The sequence below is a fragment of the Ictalurus punctatus genome, chromosome 29 (genome assembly GCF_001660625.3).
Source record: "Ictalurus punctatus breed USDA103 chromosome 29, Coco_2.0, whole genome shotgun sequence".
Taxonomy (NCBI): Eukaryota; Metazoa; Chordata; class Actinopteri; order Siluriformes; family Ictaluridae; genus Ictalurus; species Ictalurus punctatus.
This window is the reverse complement of record NC_030444.2, coordinates 10,233,260-10,248,366: the sequence shown is the minus strand read 5'-3', so window position 1 is coordinate 10,248,366 and position 15,107 is coordinate 10,233,260. Positions and strand designations below refer to the sequence as shown.

At 39.4% G+C, this 15,107-nt stretch overlaps 1 protein-coding gene across 12 annotated transcripts in view; it reads right to left on the bottom strand.

Annotated features, from left to right (window-relative positions):
• Positions 1 to 40: 40 nt before the first annotated feature.
• LOC108260783 (multiple PDZ domain protein) overlaps positions 41 to 15,107 on the bottom strand; it is a 39,108-nt gene continuing 24,041 nt past the window's right edge. For 4 of the 12 annotated variants that reach the window (XM_017461340.3, XM_053677686.1, XM_053677688.1 and 1 more), the window contains 23 exons: positions 14,806 to 14,916; positions 13,268 to 13,327; positions 12,868 to 12,939; positions 11,232 to 11,394; positions 10,740 to 10,936; positions 10,522 to 10,613; positions 10,094 to 10,169; positions 8,869 to 8,949; positions 8,397 to 8,480; positions 6,581 to 6,649; positions 6,300 to 6,468; positions 6,054 to 6,223; positions 5,874 to 5,957; positions 5,156 to 5,349; positions 3,937 to 4,084; positions 3,710 to 3,796; positions 3,490 to 3,586; positions 3,360 to 3,397; positions 2,793 to 2,915; positions 2,574 to 2,678; positions 2,397 to 2,485; positions 1,177 to 1,300; positions 41 to 1,098 (listed from right to left, as the gene is read on the bottom strand). In XM_017461340.3, the coding sequence (XP_017316829.1) occupies positions 952 to 1,098; positions 1,177 to 1,300; positions 2,397 to 2,485; positions 2,574 to 2,678; positions 2,793 to 2,915; positions 3,360 to 3,397; positions 3,490 to 3,586; positions 3,710 to 3,796; positions 3,937 to 4,084; positions 5,156 to 5,349; positions 5,874 to 5,957; positions 6,054 to 6,223; positions 6,300 to 6,468; positions 6,581 to 6,649; positions 8,397 to 8,480; positions 8,869 to 8,949; positions 10,094 to 10,169; positions 10,522 to 10,613; positions 10,740 to 10,936; positions 11,232 to 11,394; positions 12,868 to 12,939; positions 13,268 to 13,327; positions 14,806 to 14,916 (2,580 nt within the window). In that variant the 3' untranslated portion in view covers positions 41 to 951. Of the gene's footprint in view, positions 1,099 to 1,176; positions 1,301 to 2,396; positions 2,486 to 2,573; positions 2,679 to 2,792; positions 2,916 to 3,359; positions 3,398 to 3,489; positions 3,587 to 3,709; positions 3,797 to 3,936; positions 4,085 to 5,155; positions 5,350 to 5,873; positions 5,958 to 6,053; positions 6,224 to 6,299; positions 6,469 to 6,580; positions 6,650 to 8,390; positions 8,481 to 8,868; positions 8,950 to 10,093; positions 10,170 to 10,521; positions 10,614 to 10,739; positions 10,937 to 11,231; positions 11,395 to 12,867; positions 12,940 to 13,267; positions 13,328 to 14,805; positions 14,917 to 15,107 lie in introns of all 12 variants that reach the window. The other 8 variants (XM_053677685.1, XM_047152317.2, XM_017461343.3 and 5 more) reach the window with 8 other exon arrangements.

Sequence of the window (15,107 nt, the reverse complement as noted above, 5' to 3'; positions counted from 1 at the left end):
TGATGTGGGACCAAATAGAATGAAGGAATTTGAACAGAGGTAACTTTTTATTATTATTTATTTATCTCCAGGAAAAAAACAACAACTCAATACTGGTTTTAGAAATGCTTATTGCTTGAGCGTGAACTCTCTAAATCAGTAACACTGAGTAAAACACTTACAGATAGATACGTGATGTACTGAAAAACAGTGTTTCCTTCCATTAAAAAAAAAATCCAATCCACTATATAAAGACACCGTGTGAAAGAACAGCTAGTTTTCTGTCTCACTAACAAATCTAAAACACTTTTTGGTGCTGGTTAGTTTCTTTCTCTGTAATACTTTTCATTTATGTCTCACTCGCAATTCACACTGTGTAGATGGCTAATCAAATCCTCACATGAACTGTATAATCAATACCAGCTGTAAGAAAGTAGTCTAGTTCTTTTCCTTTTTTTTTTTTTTGCAGTCTGGGACTAAAACTGTTGCCTGTAGTGGTGTTCAAAATTAAAAGCAGTGCTCTAGGTAAACCACCAAAACCTGCTCAGGTCTAATAAAAACTGTTGATCAGGCAAATCTGCCAAGGTAGAAACTGCTCTAAAACGTAACTAAAGCTAACTATGTTTTAGGAAGACGTTCTATAAAACTGATCGCGTGACTCTATTCAGTAGTTGCTGCATGCTGGATTTTCTATTTGCTAACATTAATTGCACCCCAAAGGTTAATATGTTCATAACTCCCAATAACTACTGATGAATGAGGCTAAAACATTGTATATATACACACGTTATTCAATCATTTCCCATCAATGTGAAAGTAAAGAATTGGAAACGGCATCTGCTGTATTAGTAAAAGAATAAATAAAGTAATAAAAATATGTTTCTATACTGGATATTTACAGTATTCATCACGTAAAAGGTCACAGTGTGTAACATAAGCCAGTGTTTTTAAGATGATCTATAATTTAGTGTCCTATGAGAGTATGGTGAGCGTGATGGTCCCTTTGGTCTTTTTTAAAATGCCCACTGCCTCCTCATGCGTGACTGCCTCTAAACTCTGACCGTTGACTGCGACTATCTGATCCCCGCGCTTTAGACGCCCATCCTCTGCGGCTGCACCCTACGCACACACATACACGGAGTCAGTATACAAAAATATATAGATACACAATTCTGAATTTGTAATAAAGTCTTGTACCTTCCCAAACACTGTTTTTACATAGATGGGCAGGTCGCCATGGGGACTGCCGAATCCTCCCACTATACTGAAGCCCAAGCCGTCTGGCCCTCTCTCCAGACTAATAGTCTTACACTGAGGAGGACTGTGGTGACACACACACACACACACACACACACACAATATTAATACTGAGAATGGTTCAAATAAACATGTAAAAAAAAAATAATAATAATAATTATAATAATAATAATATTGCTAATTTTAAGCCCTAAAATAACTTTAAGCCTTTCAGACATCTCTATTAACCCTGTGTGGAATAATTTTATTTTGTAGGTCACATCAAAGAAAGCCATTAAATAAAAAAACGGAATTACCAGACACCAATACCTTCTACTTTCACAGTAAAATTAGGGTGGTGCTTGAAAGTTTTCTAGAATTTTCTACATTTCTGCATAAATATTTTCCTAAAACATCAGAAGTCCTAAAAGTAGATAAAGAGAAACCTATTAAACAAATGAGACGAAAAATATTATACTTGGTCATTAATTTATTGAGGCAAATGATCCAATATTCCGTATCTGTGAGGGGCAAAAGTATGTGAACCTTTGCTTTCAGTATCTGGTCTGGCCCACTTGTGCAGCAATAACTGCAACTAAACGTTTTCCGGTAACTGTTAACTAATTCTAAAGGGTTCATAAACTTTCAAGCACCACTGTATGTTTGAAACATTTCACTGAGTAACATAACTATGATTAAATATCTAGCTAATGTTAACAGGACAGCGGTTTGATTTGTCAGCTTTGTTAGCTTGCTCTTGGTGTGTGGATTGAATGCCAGTCAGAATAAGGAGTGTGTTTCCATGGTAACAATCAATAAATTTAATGAATGCACGTTAATCTTCTGACGGGGCAAAATTACATTCAGCCGTTAACAGATTTGACCTCGTGCTCTCTTGGCAAGGAAGAGAACTAGAGCAAGCTGCAGCTGTTAGAGCTTCCAGGAAGTGAAGCTTCAATTTATTCTTGTTTGAGTGTTCGGTGTTATGCGGATTTGTGTTATTAAAAGAAGATAGTGGTTTGATTTGATTTGTAGAGCACGGTTTATCGCTATCTCACAGCTTTATTTAGGTTTGAGAAATTGACAGTTGTTCCTAATAAGTCCTGTTTAAGCTAAGATAAGTAGTCATCATTAATTTTTTGATCAAAGCTGTATATGGTTGTTTGTGTATTCATACACACCCCAGGTCATCGTGGAAGATGCTGCTGCTGGAGAGTCCAGATGTTTGATCCAGAGCAGGACCTGTTACTGTAGTGTCACCTCCGACAACCTTCAGCAAATATTAAACAACACGTGAGTACTGCATCTCGGTACAGAAGATAAAGCGTGTGTGCGCGCACGTGTTTGCGTGTCTACACCTGCAGGCATATGGTTCCTGTGGTGTTTTTCAGCAGTAATACAGCTTGGCTGTGGGCCATGCCTTCTGTAGACGTGTCACAGATTGATATGATCCTATCGCCAACCTGTGTGTTACAGAAGCAATGACAGAAAGAAAGACTGTAAGGTAAAGACTACTGTTGATTTAAATCATAACAATCTCAAAATAGCATGGATGGGAGAAACACACACACACATACTCGGAGTTTCTGTGTCTGTGCAGCCAAACCAGCTGGGTTCATCATGGCAATGAAGATGGGAACATCGCCCAGAGGACTACCCACTCCACCTGCTATACTTATCCCCAAGGACTCAGATGGACCCTGAAACACACACACACACACACACACACACACACACACACACACACCATAACATCTATAAGGTCAGTGTCACATGAAACTCAGTAGGTCATTCCCTTCCTCCCTTTTTTCTCCTTCATTCCTTTCTTTGTTCTTTCTTTCCTTATATTTAATTCCCCCATTTTTCTTTCTTCATTCATTCCTTTTATCCTTCCTTTTCTTTCTTCCTTCCATTCCTTTCCCTACTGGATTTCTTCCTTCCTTTTCATTCTCTCATCCCCCCATTTTCTTTCTTCCTTCCTTCCCTCCTTTTTGATCCCTTTCTTCTTTTCCATTCCTTGCTTTTCATTTATTTCCTTTTTTCTTTTCTTTTCATTCCCCGCTTCCTTTTCATTCCCTTCCTATCTTTCCATTTCTTTCCTTCCTTCTATCCTTTCCCTTCCATCCATCCAATAACTCTTTCACCTTGGACAGCTCCACAGTTCGGATGTCTTGGTCCAGTGCTGAGAGAGAACACAGAACATGTGTTGAGTAAATAAAAATGGATGCTGTGCATGTATTCAGATCTTTATCTGAGGATTGTTTTTGCGCTTACATTCCAGACTTCTGTGGCTGTCCTCAAAGTCTTCTTGTGATCTGCCAGAACCAGCAAAAGACAGCTGGCTGGCTTTATAGCTTCCACCTTCGCTTAACTACACACACACAAACACACACGTAATTTATTTTACAAGCGTCAAACTATGCTTTAAAACAAACAAACAAAAAACAGCAAAAGTGTTCCAAAGAAGTAAAGAACTTCTGAAATGACGACCCACCTGACTGCCCTGAGACAGGCGTCTCTCGGAATGGAACGGCCCTGCCTTGAAGCGACCCACCTCCAATTTGATTGGGCCAACGCAACACTAGACAGTGCAATGATCTTGCATTGATTCGTATTTACAGCAAAAAAGGACATATTGGCTTTACACCATAAATATGAAATAGACACATTGTTTTTTTTTTGTTATGTAAATGGAAAAAGCGTTTCAGTTCGTTTGTTTACCTTTAGCAGAGCGGCAACAGACTCCTGTGTTGCTGTCCGAACGTCCTCGCCGTTAACAGACAAAATCTGATCTCCCTGCAAGAGCCGTCCGTCGCTCTCCACAATGCCTCCCTTCACAATGTCGGACACGAACACACCTGTATCATTCCTGTGGGAGGAAGAAACGGAGGAGGATGTGAACATTTTGGAAATATATTCTATTTATCATGTCATACATCCCCTGAAACAGTATCTGCTCACTAACAAAACCATTTTTTTTTTCAGCTGCATGTTGTAATCCATCTTCTTGCTTTCCTCAAAGACCTGATAAGAAGTGCTTGACATCACATGACACGATTCCATTCCTTTCCCTATTCTCCATTTGATTTCTTCCTTCCTTTTCATTTATTTACTTTCTTCTTTCCTTCCTCCCTTTTATTTTCCTTCTTTCCTTTTCATTCCCTTCCTGTCACGTAATGGATCCTGAGACGGATGCAAGTGCAGATATGAAATTTAATCAAACGAAACACAGGAAACTAAATACATAAACCATGAACTATGAACAGAGAGAAATAACGGACTAAGAAACTAGACAACATAACGTCAACGAGACAATCAAAGCAAGACAAAGAGTGCAGTGCAAACTGTGACTACACACACAAGCGCTTATTAACATGAATGAGAATCAGGTGCAGGTGGTCATGTGACAGTGATGCAGAGGTGCAGTGGCTGCTGGGAACTGAAATCCAGAGTTCCTTTGAAATATCCATGACACTTCCTATCTTTCCTTTCCCTTCCACTTCCTTTGTTCTTTCCATTCCATTCCCTTACTTCCCTTCCATTCCTTTCCATACTCTGCATTGGATTTCTTCCTTCCTTTTCGCTCTCTCCTTTTCCCCATTTCCTTTCTTCCATCCCTCCTTTTTGTTCCCTTTCATCCTTTCCATCCCATTCCTTCCTTTTCATTTATTTCCTTTCTTCTTTCCTTCCTCCCTTTTCTCTTCATTCCCCCTTCCTTTCCATTTCCTTCTTTCGCTTTCACGTGACACTTTTTCCAAAAATAAAGAAAAGAAAAAAAAACCTGCTGGCAGTTGAGACAAAAAAAAAAAAATTAAACGTGAAACCAAACTTAGATTGCACTCGAGTCAGTGTGGTTATATTTTATATAGAGTAGATGGTGGTTAAATGGTATAGTAGCTGTGCTTGACATATAGCACTTCGCTCCAGTTCACTCCGGTACCTTCTTCCCACGATACTGAGACCGAGGCCTTGGCCTGGTTTCTTCTGCAGCTCCACCGACAGCACGTCCCACAGCTCCTCCTCCTTGTACTGTGCTTCGTCACGGAACACGGTCAGACGCACTCGCTGTGGAGTCTGCCTCAACACATTTATTGCTTCATCATGAGATGCTGTGCGCAGGTCAATACCGTTCACCTGAAGATAACAGAGAGAGAGAGAGAGAGAGAGAGAGAGAGAGAGAGAGAGTGAAAAATAAAAACGTAATCACAGAACTAACTGAAGGCTCAACAAGACTACATATCCACGACACCTAGCATAAATAGCTGCTTAGTGTAGCCTATACATATGCTTCACTGTATCACCGCAAAACAAATGAAAGGGTGAATAATATGGATTTATGTAGAAAGGAATACATTATGGGTTGGCATACTTTAAAATGATAGGATTGAAATCGACACGAACGGATTGAAATAATCCTGACGACATGTAACTGCACCAACAATCATATAATGGATGCCTAGTGATATCTGTCCATTATTTATTTATTTTTTTACAATTTTGTGATGCTACAATTTTGGGATTATTGTTATCTTTATATTACCCTGAGGGTGATGTTTGAAAGTTGGTAGGTGTGTGCAATCCTAATCCTAATAGTGCTATTTCGCAGTGATGTTGTGCAGTTCCTAATATAATGTTCAAGATTTTAGATTGAACATTACCTCTAGAATCTGATCTCCTGCCCAGAGCCTTCCATCTTTAGCAGCAGCACCTTCCTCGTATACCTCGTGAATTATTATAGCGCCCTGTGTAACAGATAAGGCCTGTATCACGAGTGCTCGCTCTTTCCCACACACCCATATATACTTACATAAATATAACCAAATAATTCGAACGCTTACCAGCAGTGTGTCACAGCCACCCACAATGCTGAGGCCGAGCCCTGTTCTTCCTTTAGAGATATCAATGGTAGTCTCACAACCAGGGATTATGGGGCAGGTCACAGGGTCCGAGGCCAAGGTCGCAGGGGTTGATGATCTGCTGGAATCTGAAACACCATCGCCATAACAACCTATAATCATCAGTGACCATAAATTACATAGAACGAAGGTTTTAACCATAAAAAAGGTTCATCTTTGAATCCTCACTCTTGACTGATTCCATTTCTGGGGGTGTCAAGGACAGAGGCGTGCTGGAGACCACCACCGGGTCTGACAGTCTCCATGTCTTATTGGATGAGGTTGATATTGGGGTGTGGCTATCTGTGTGGAGCGTGAGCTTGCCCGAGGTATTCGCTTTGCTCAGTATTGATGTCACCTGTGGCGAAACAAAATAAAATCTCCTGCAGTTGACAAAAGAAATCTAATTATAGTAATAATTATATCTAATTATGGTGTTATATACATTCTATAGATGGTATGCATATTACCTTCTGCACAGACAGTCCCGGTGTCATTTCATTATCTACTACCGTCAGTCTGTCTCCTGTACTAACTTCCTGAACAAACACACGCACACATACACGGATGCATCTAAGAACATTGAATATCGTGGAAAAGTTCATTTTTTCCCGTAATTCAATTAAAAAAGTGGAACTTTCATATATACTAAATTCATTACACATAAAGTGAACTATTTCAAGCCTTTTTTGTTTTAATCTTGATTATTATGGCTTACAACTGATGGAAATCAAAAATCCAGCATCTCAAAATATTAGAATAAAGAATTTATAATACAGAAATATTGCGCTGAGAAGAGGTTTCCTGAGGCTCTAATCTCTCAGTCTGGTTCAGTACACACAACCACGATCATGGGGATGATAGAAGTAAATTTTGCATTTCATATGGAAATCAAGGTACTAGAGTCTGGAGGAAGAGTGGAGAGGCACAGAATCCTCGTTGCTTGAAGTCCAGTGTGAAGTTTCCACAGTCAGTGATGATTTGGGTTGCCATGTCATCTGCTGGTGTTGGTCCACTGTGTTTTCTCAAGTCGAGAGTCGATGCAGCGTCTACCAGGAGATTTTAGAGCACTTCATGCTTCCATCAGCTGACGAGCTTTATGGAGATGCTGATTTCCTTTTCCAGCAGGACTCGGCACCTGCCCACAGTGACAAAACTACTAGTAACTGGTTTGCTGACCGTGGTATTACTGTGCTTGACTGGCCAGCCGACTCGCCTGACCCGAACCCCATAGAGAATCTATGAGAGACACCAGATCCAACAATACAGACGAGCTGAAGGCTGCTATCAAAGCAACCTGGGCTTCCAGAACTCCTCAGCAGTACCACAGGCTGATTGCCTCCATGCCACGCCGCATCAATGCAGTAATTCATGCAAAAGGATTAAAGCCCCGACCATGTATCAAGTGCATACATTTTTCAGAAGGTCGACATTTCTGTATTATAAATTCTTTATTCTAATGTATTGAAGTACTGGATTTTTGATTTCCATGAGCTGTAAGCCATAATCCTCAAGATTAAAACAAAAAAGGCTTGAAATATTTCATTTTATGTGTAATGAATCTAGAATATATGGAAAGTCCCACTTTTTGTAAATATTACGGGGAAAAAAACAAACTTTTCCACGATATTCACATTTTTTGAGATGCACCTGTACACACACTACTTATTTACTATTTAGCAACTGTAAAAATGGCACTGACATGATATCCGGTATCAGTATCTAAATTGATTCTGTAACACATCTAGCATGAAATATCACAGAATTGTTTCGTAGGTCATCAGATGATGATAATAACAGCCACTTTCTGTTGTTAGCATAAACACAGACTAGCTAGCTATTTAGCAAAGCGTGTGCGGGAGGCAACTGAATCTCGCCACAAGTTCAAAACGATTATTATTATTATTATCATCATCCATATCATCTTAGGGATAAATGAACCAGAAAAATAACCACACCAATGGAGCACTGTTCGATTTTGAATAGAAGATAGCAAAGCTTGTTCTACATGACATCTACAGTACAGTACATGAAGTTCCACAGCAATAACTGGGTCTGGCAGAACATCAAGCAGGAAATTGTTACCATTTTTACAGGCCAACATGGCAACATTCCTGCCAGCACTGTGCGAAAAATGCTGCTCGCATAGTCACACACAATTGGAGGCATACCCCGCCGGTTTTCACCGTCGGAAAACAAGTGAGAGAACCTGTGCATGAATGTACACGTTTATTACAGATAAACAATATGCTGTATTCACTTGAATAGGCCTAGACTTGCCTGTACCTTTGTGGCTGCTCCATCTTCTTTAACATCCTGGATGATCGTGCCATTCTTGTCCTCCTCACTAAATACCACTCCTTCCTCTTCCTGTTTTGCATATAAAGAAAGAAAGCATGGTTGTGAATAATATTCGTATACGGAGAAGAGACGAATATGGTTGCTGCTGCGTAATGTGTGAGGTCTGTTTAAACTTGTATCGCTATACTTGTCAGGACCAAACAGCCTTAGATATCTGCACTAGACAGTTCTAGCGTGTATGCATGCATTATATACAAACAAGACTTAGAAACAAAAGTAAAAGAGTGGTTTATCACTTTGCATGTAAGTATTGCAATGCTTACTGTGGACGTGGTATTCATTTGAATTAAAAACATCTTGTGTACTGACAAAGAAGAGATGAAATGAGGGTGTGTGTGTGTGTGTGTGTGTGTGTGTGAGAAAGAGAGACAGAGAGAGTGAGAGAAATGTGACTTACGACTGGTAAAAATAAGCTCTGTACACATTTAGACATGTCCATGTCAGACAGTGAGGAGATGAGAGAGGAACAAGTTTGGGATTGTGAGAAGAAGAATGATGGATTATCAAAAATAGAAATTCCCACAGAAACAAAGTATTTTTTTAATGCTAGTATTACGGCCTTGTTATCTATCTTAAGAATGACTACATTTACATGGACAGCAGTAATCTAATTATTGACCTTACTCTGAGTAAGACAATATTGTGATTAAGGTGTTTACATGAGTCGCTTTTAGAATATTCCTTCCATGTACCAGTTTTATATGTTACAGAACATAATTAGATTAATGACACACATCATTACGTCCCCACGCCATGCCATCCGATGTCCCTCCAGAATTTCACATATCAACATACAATTCGTTTTCGTTATGGTACCGTATACAGTTTTGGGTGTTTTTATTAAATTTTTTAATATCGGATTATTGTTGTCCATGTAAACGCACTGATTGTTGCTGGCCACCAGACATGCTCACAGGACTGTTGAATTCTCAAATAAAAAGGATAAATTACTTAGGGAGCTTATAATGAAAATCATCATCTTTGGGGTGGTATCAGTAACCACTGATTATTTTCCCGTAACTGCACACCTCTAAGTCTTTTCTTACATGTACAGTACTGTGCAGAAATCTTGTAAAGAAATGCCATAGAGCAACGATGCCTTCGAAAATAATGAAATGAAATGTTTCTCCATTAAAAAAAAAATACTATAAAGTGCAGTAATATTTATATCAATAATAAATGACACAAAGGCAATATTTGGTGTGACGAGCCTTTGCTTTATTTAAAAAAAAAAAAAAAGTAGTCTCAGGTAGAATTGGTGCAGTTTTATAAGGAAATGAGCTGTAAGTTTTACTGAGCACCAGACACAGTTCTTCTGGAGACTTTGACTGTCGCACTTGCTTCTTATTATCCAGCAGCCTTCATTATGTTTTTTTTTTTGTCTGAAAAGTGTCTCTTATCACTTAATATGCTGCTTTCTTTACTGACATACAAACATTTTCCTGTAACATTTAATTTCATGCTAGAAAACTAACGTTTGGAAATATAAAATGTTTTTGTACTGTCTCGATAATGTAGAAAGTCATAAAATAAAAAATCTATAACAAAGCTTGTACTAAAAAAAAAAAAAGGGTGTCTAAGACGTTTGCACAGTACAGTGTGTAAACAGTATTTTTAGTTACCTCTGGTTGTGTGTCCAGGACATGTTCGAATTCCTTCATCGGGATGACAGCCATCTGAGTGAGAGAATCTGTGTTTCTGAAACACACAGACACACACACACACACACACACACACAGTGAAACGATGTAAGACTCTGCACAGTAATAATAAGCTTTTAAAGATATTTCAGAGGGTTGTTTTTGTGGTTCTGGCACACAGACGTACTGTAGACTAGTCCCTTACTCTGAAGGTTGAGACTCTTATAAACAAATAGTTTGATGAAATTCTTTGCGCAGTGTTTCACTTACCCCAAATATATTAAAAAAAGAACATTTTTCATTGACATATTTTTAACAGTTCTCATTTGAAGGAGATATATATATATATATATATATATATATATATATATATATATATATATATATTTGTTTGTTCTTTTTTGACTCACCTAATGAAGATGATTTTAACTTTGGAAGGGGCGCACTTGATGATGGATGAGGCGTTCTGATGGGAGCGACCATACAGAATCTGACCGTTGATCTGCAAAGACGGTGAGTTAAATAAGGAACTGAATAAGCTGTGCTCTAGTGGATAGTTTACAGGAGACATGTCATCATCGAGTAACAATGTTAAATAAAAAATATACATCTGAGCATCAGGTCTCACCTCCAGCAGCTCATCTCCTACAATGATGCGACCATCTCTCCCAGCTGCTCCGTTGGGGTCGATGCCTACTACGAAGACACTCATTCTTGAGCGATCCCTGTTCCCTGCCAGACTCAGGCCTAAACCACTTCTGCCCTTCTCCAGCTCAATCATGTGCAACACACCGGGCAGACTCCCATAACGCTCGACCACCTTTTCTGCTTGCACACAAAGTAATCACATCTCGCTGCAGGCTTGAGCTATCAAACACTGACTGATTTATTTTGTAGTAGGTTTTATAGGTTATATCCAGCAGAACAACCTCAGGGCTGTATTTTCCTTGATTTACCATTGCCTTTAGAACCTTCTAAAATTTTGTTTAGGGCAGTATTTCAATGATCGGAGCAGATTTAATACCTTGAAAAATCACTACGGATCCTAGTGGAGCTTGTGTTTATAGTGTGACCACACTGCCCTCTGCTGGCATGTGCTCATCATTGCAACATGACTTACTCCAAGTGTAGCCAAACTCATCCTCCTCTTCCTCCTCCGTGTCATGAGGAAGGGTGTGATGATCGGGGATCTGGGTCAGCGTGTCCGTGTCCGTCTCACCTATGCGTGGCACCGAGAGGAATGGCATCGTCGTCGGGGAAATTTTCCCCGGCTCTCGATTCAGCTGCCAACAAGAAGAGAGAGAAAATAAATATAACGTATACTGCATATTAATAAACTGTACCACTTTTTAATTCAAGCAGGACTTAAAACCATAATCAGGAATCGGTTTAATTTGCAGACACTTTTTTTTTTTAACCATGATTTCTGAAAGCCAACTCCTGATTGGGGCTTTAATGCAAGCAGTTTCACTGCACAGGACCAGTTTCATTCATACCATATTGTATAAACCCCAGTCATCACAATAATCATCACTTTCCTCACAAAACAACATTGTTCACCAAAGCCAGTGGGGTAAAGCTGAATTTACAACTGCTGTGTGCTACAATTACAAACTATAGATCAAGCAGTCGAAATGAATATCATCAACGCTGCTGTGATGCGAAAGCCAGAATATAGAAGGGCAATTCCACAGTTATATAAACTAATGGACCAAAAACAAAGTTTCATATTTCTAATAGCCCGTTTTATCATTTCTATTGTGCTGTTACTTGTAGAACAAGATATGTCCTACTTCTATACACCTAAAATCATTTTAACTTAACCTATAACAACTTCGACAACAATTTCTAACTGCTGCTCATACTGCGTCACAGGACGGCATACGATATTCAGATGAAAGAGCAGTCCTTACTCTTCCAAGTACGTGAGCTTGCAGATGTCCATGAATGCCTAATGCTGCTCTGATTGACAAGGGAGCTCGAGAATGCCGTCCCTCCATGACAGAGGTCAGAGCACATGTGCTACATGATCATATACTTGTTCATTTCCCTTAGTCTGTATTAATGCACTCTGATAACTATCTTGTCATCATCTTGTCATTTTGCTACATTAGCTACCATTCTGAAGTCTGGTCAGTTAGGCTTCCAGGCAACCAAACCATGTGATTTAGCAAATACCCTGGAGCTTCGACTCGCTCCGTGGGATAGCTAATAAATGTATTCTTTGTCCACACCTGCTAGTAGAATCACTACATTCTCCAGATATTTATCATGATACTGATTAGATTCACATATCGCTTGCTGGGCTGAGTTTGGGAACCCTGCCCTGTTTCCTGGTTTCTTGATTTGGATGTTGCTTAATTTGCATTTTGTGAACAATAAACCTCTGCATATGAATCCTCACAGCCAAGAATCAGCTACGCGTTCATGCATTCAATATTTTAATAGTCTAAAAGGAATACCACAGCTATAATGATCAAAACGAAACCTTGTTTGGTTCAGTTTTCAGCACAGGTAACTGGTAATTGCCCTGTGTTACCGTTCTCAGAAATCACCTTACAATGAGTGACAAAGACACACAGAAACAGGAAGGGTGTTAGGGCCACATGCAAGTGGAGCCAATGTGAAACACATCATTGATTCAGTTCCTCACACCACATACGTGTTACATGGAGCGAGAGTGCACACACAAACACAAACACACACACACACACACACACACACACACACACACACACACAAACTGAGGCACAAACCTTAAATGGAGTAGGGGTGAAAGGGTTAGTTGGGGAGAGACGGAGGAAAAGCCTACTGTGACTCTCAACATCCTACAGAGAAAAGAGAAAGAGCAAGCAGCACCCGTGAGGGAGACAGAGAAGACACAGAATAGAGAGAAAGAGAGAGAGAGAGAGAGAGAGAGAGAGAGAGAGAGAGAGAGAACAAGAAAGAGATAGAAAGACTACAGATAGAGGACACACTGATATATGCATTGCTTTTAGTTCAAATCTATCTGCCATAACTACTATTGTAGTCAGTTTAATTTCTTTTTTTTTTTTAGATTTTACATTAAATCAAGAAACAGAAATCATGTCCCCCTTCATGAACTTTCTACATCTAACTGCGTCACCATATTTCTTCTCACATCAAAATACTGACCTTGTTGTTGGGGTTTGAGACTCGTGAAGCTCTGCATTCCATGGAGTCTGCTGCTGATGTCTGTTACACGAGTACAGTGATGAAATCAAAAGAAGTGAAAGCGCTTAAACGTGTCTAGAGCAGAAAGAGATTCTTCATTTACAACAGCTGCAATAACACTGTCAGTACGCCTCTCTAGCAGTATGTAACTCTCCAAACAAGGCCGTCCAGCATAATTAAAGCGTTCTTTAATGGCAGACTGCTGGCAAGGAGTGGCTCCAGTGGTTTAACCTTCTTGTTTAGAGACTTTCAAATAATGAAGAGTTTTAGTGGCCATCTGCACAGAGACAGCTGCAGTGGCATGATATAGAGAGACTCACTGACTCCAACATCTGGCTTGGGCTTTTACAAGGCTTACATTGAGCATCAAGTTACAGGACTTTCGCTGTAAATAAAATCCGAGATACGCTGAACAAAAAAAAATGTGCGATTTGGACTCATCGGAAAAGTTGAGAAATGATCTTTCATATTCACTGTAATTTATGCTAGCTCTTTTCCAGAAGGCCAACATCTGGATCCCTCACAATATTATTTCATGGTACCGTCATCAACAAATTTAGGTTTGGGAGCAGAACATGACAGGGCTGTTAGTGATAAGTTGATTCTTTTGTCAAAAAGTGTTAAAAAGTGCTTTATTCCTCGTAAAACATAGCAATTAGTCAACTCTATATATTTTATTTATTTTTTTAATTAATTGAATGACTGATGCATCATAATTTTTTTTTTAACCTGTTTATACAGTAGTTACTTTTAATGTTATGGATCAGTTGTGAAACAAGTTATTGCTTCTTTATTGCAGCTATAATCAATCGTTCCCTCACCAGCCTCTTGTTAGCTCTCTCCTGAACTTAATAAGACAAAAATGAAAATTGTCATGTGACGCAAAAACAAAACAAAACAGGAAGACAGTTAAAGTTACAGCTTTACTGTTAAATAAACGCTGCATAAACATCTCCTTACATTCATTGTTCATCATATCAGTGATATGTTTTTTTTCTTCCTGTTTATGTGGCTGGGCTTCCGTACAAATTCCTTTGCAAGTTGTTACTGTAAAAACAATTACGTACTAGAACTAGCGTGTTCATATAAACCTGGTGTCTGGATCTACTTTCAGAAAACGAAATCTTAACCGACATATTCTGACTAATCTTAAAAGCACTTTTAACAGTGATATGGATATGTACGTGCTGGAGTATCCTATGATGAGACATTTCTTTCCTGATGGGTGTGGTCTCTTCCTGAATGACTCCACTTTCATCCGCAGGGTGCAAGGTTTGCAGAAGGATTTACTGAATGATATGAAAATGATATGTTATGCTATGAGCATTATATTACAAATCGTAGGATGTGGCCTCCTCTGGTACCAGTGTGGTTCTCATTCAGGGTCGTTTTGGGACCCTTCAGTCCCTAGAAAGATCCCAGGACCTCAGTGGAAACGAAGATGTAATAGAGTGTGTGTGTGTGTGTGTGTGTGTGTGTGTGTGTGTACATTCACTGACCCTGGGTCTGTTGATAATGCTCTGCACCAGGAACACAACAGGGTTGCCAGCTTTACGAATGGCGTCTACAGCTTGCTCGTGACTGGCATCTCGCAGATCTACACCGTCCACCTGAAACACACACACACACACACACACACACACACACACACATAAATATTAAAACATACAACATGTGTGTTTCTTTATACAAATCTTGAAAATCGTTCAACACTTTGTCAATGTTGTGTCTAAGACTTATATGAGCGTGCTGTGAAAGTGTCATGGAAGATGACCTGCTGATAGAAGTTGGCGTGATAGCT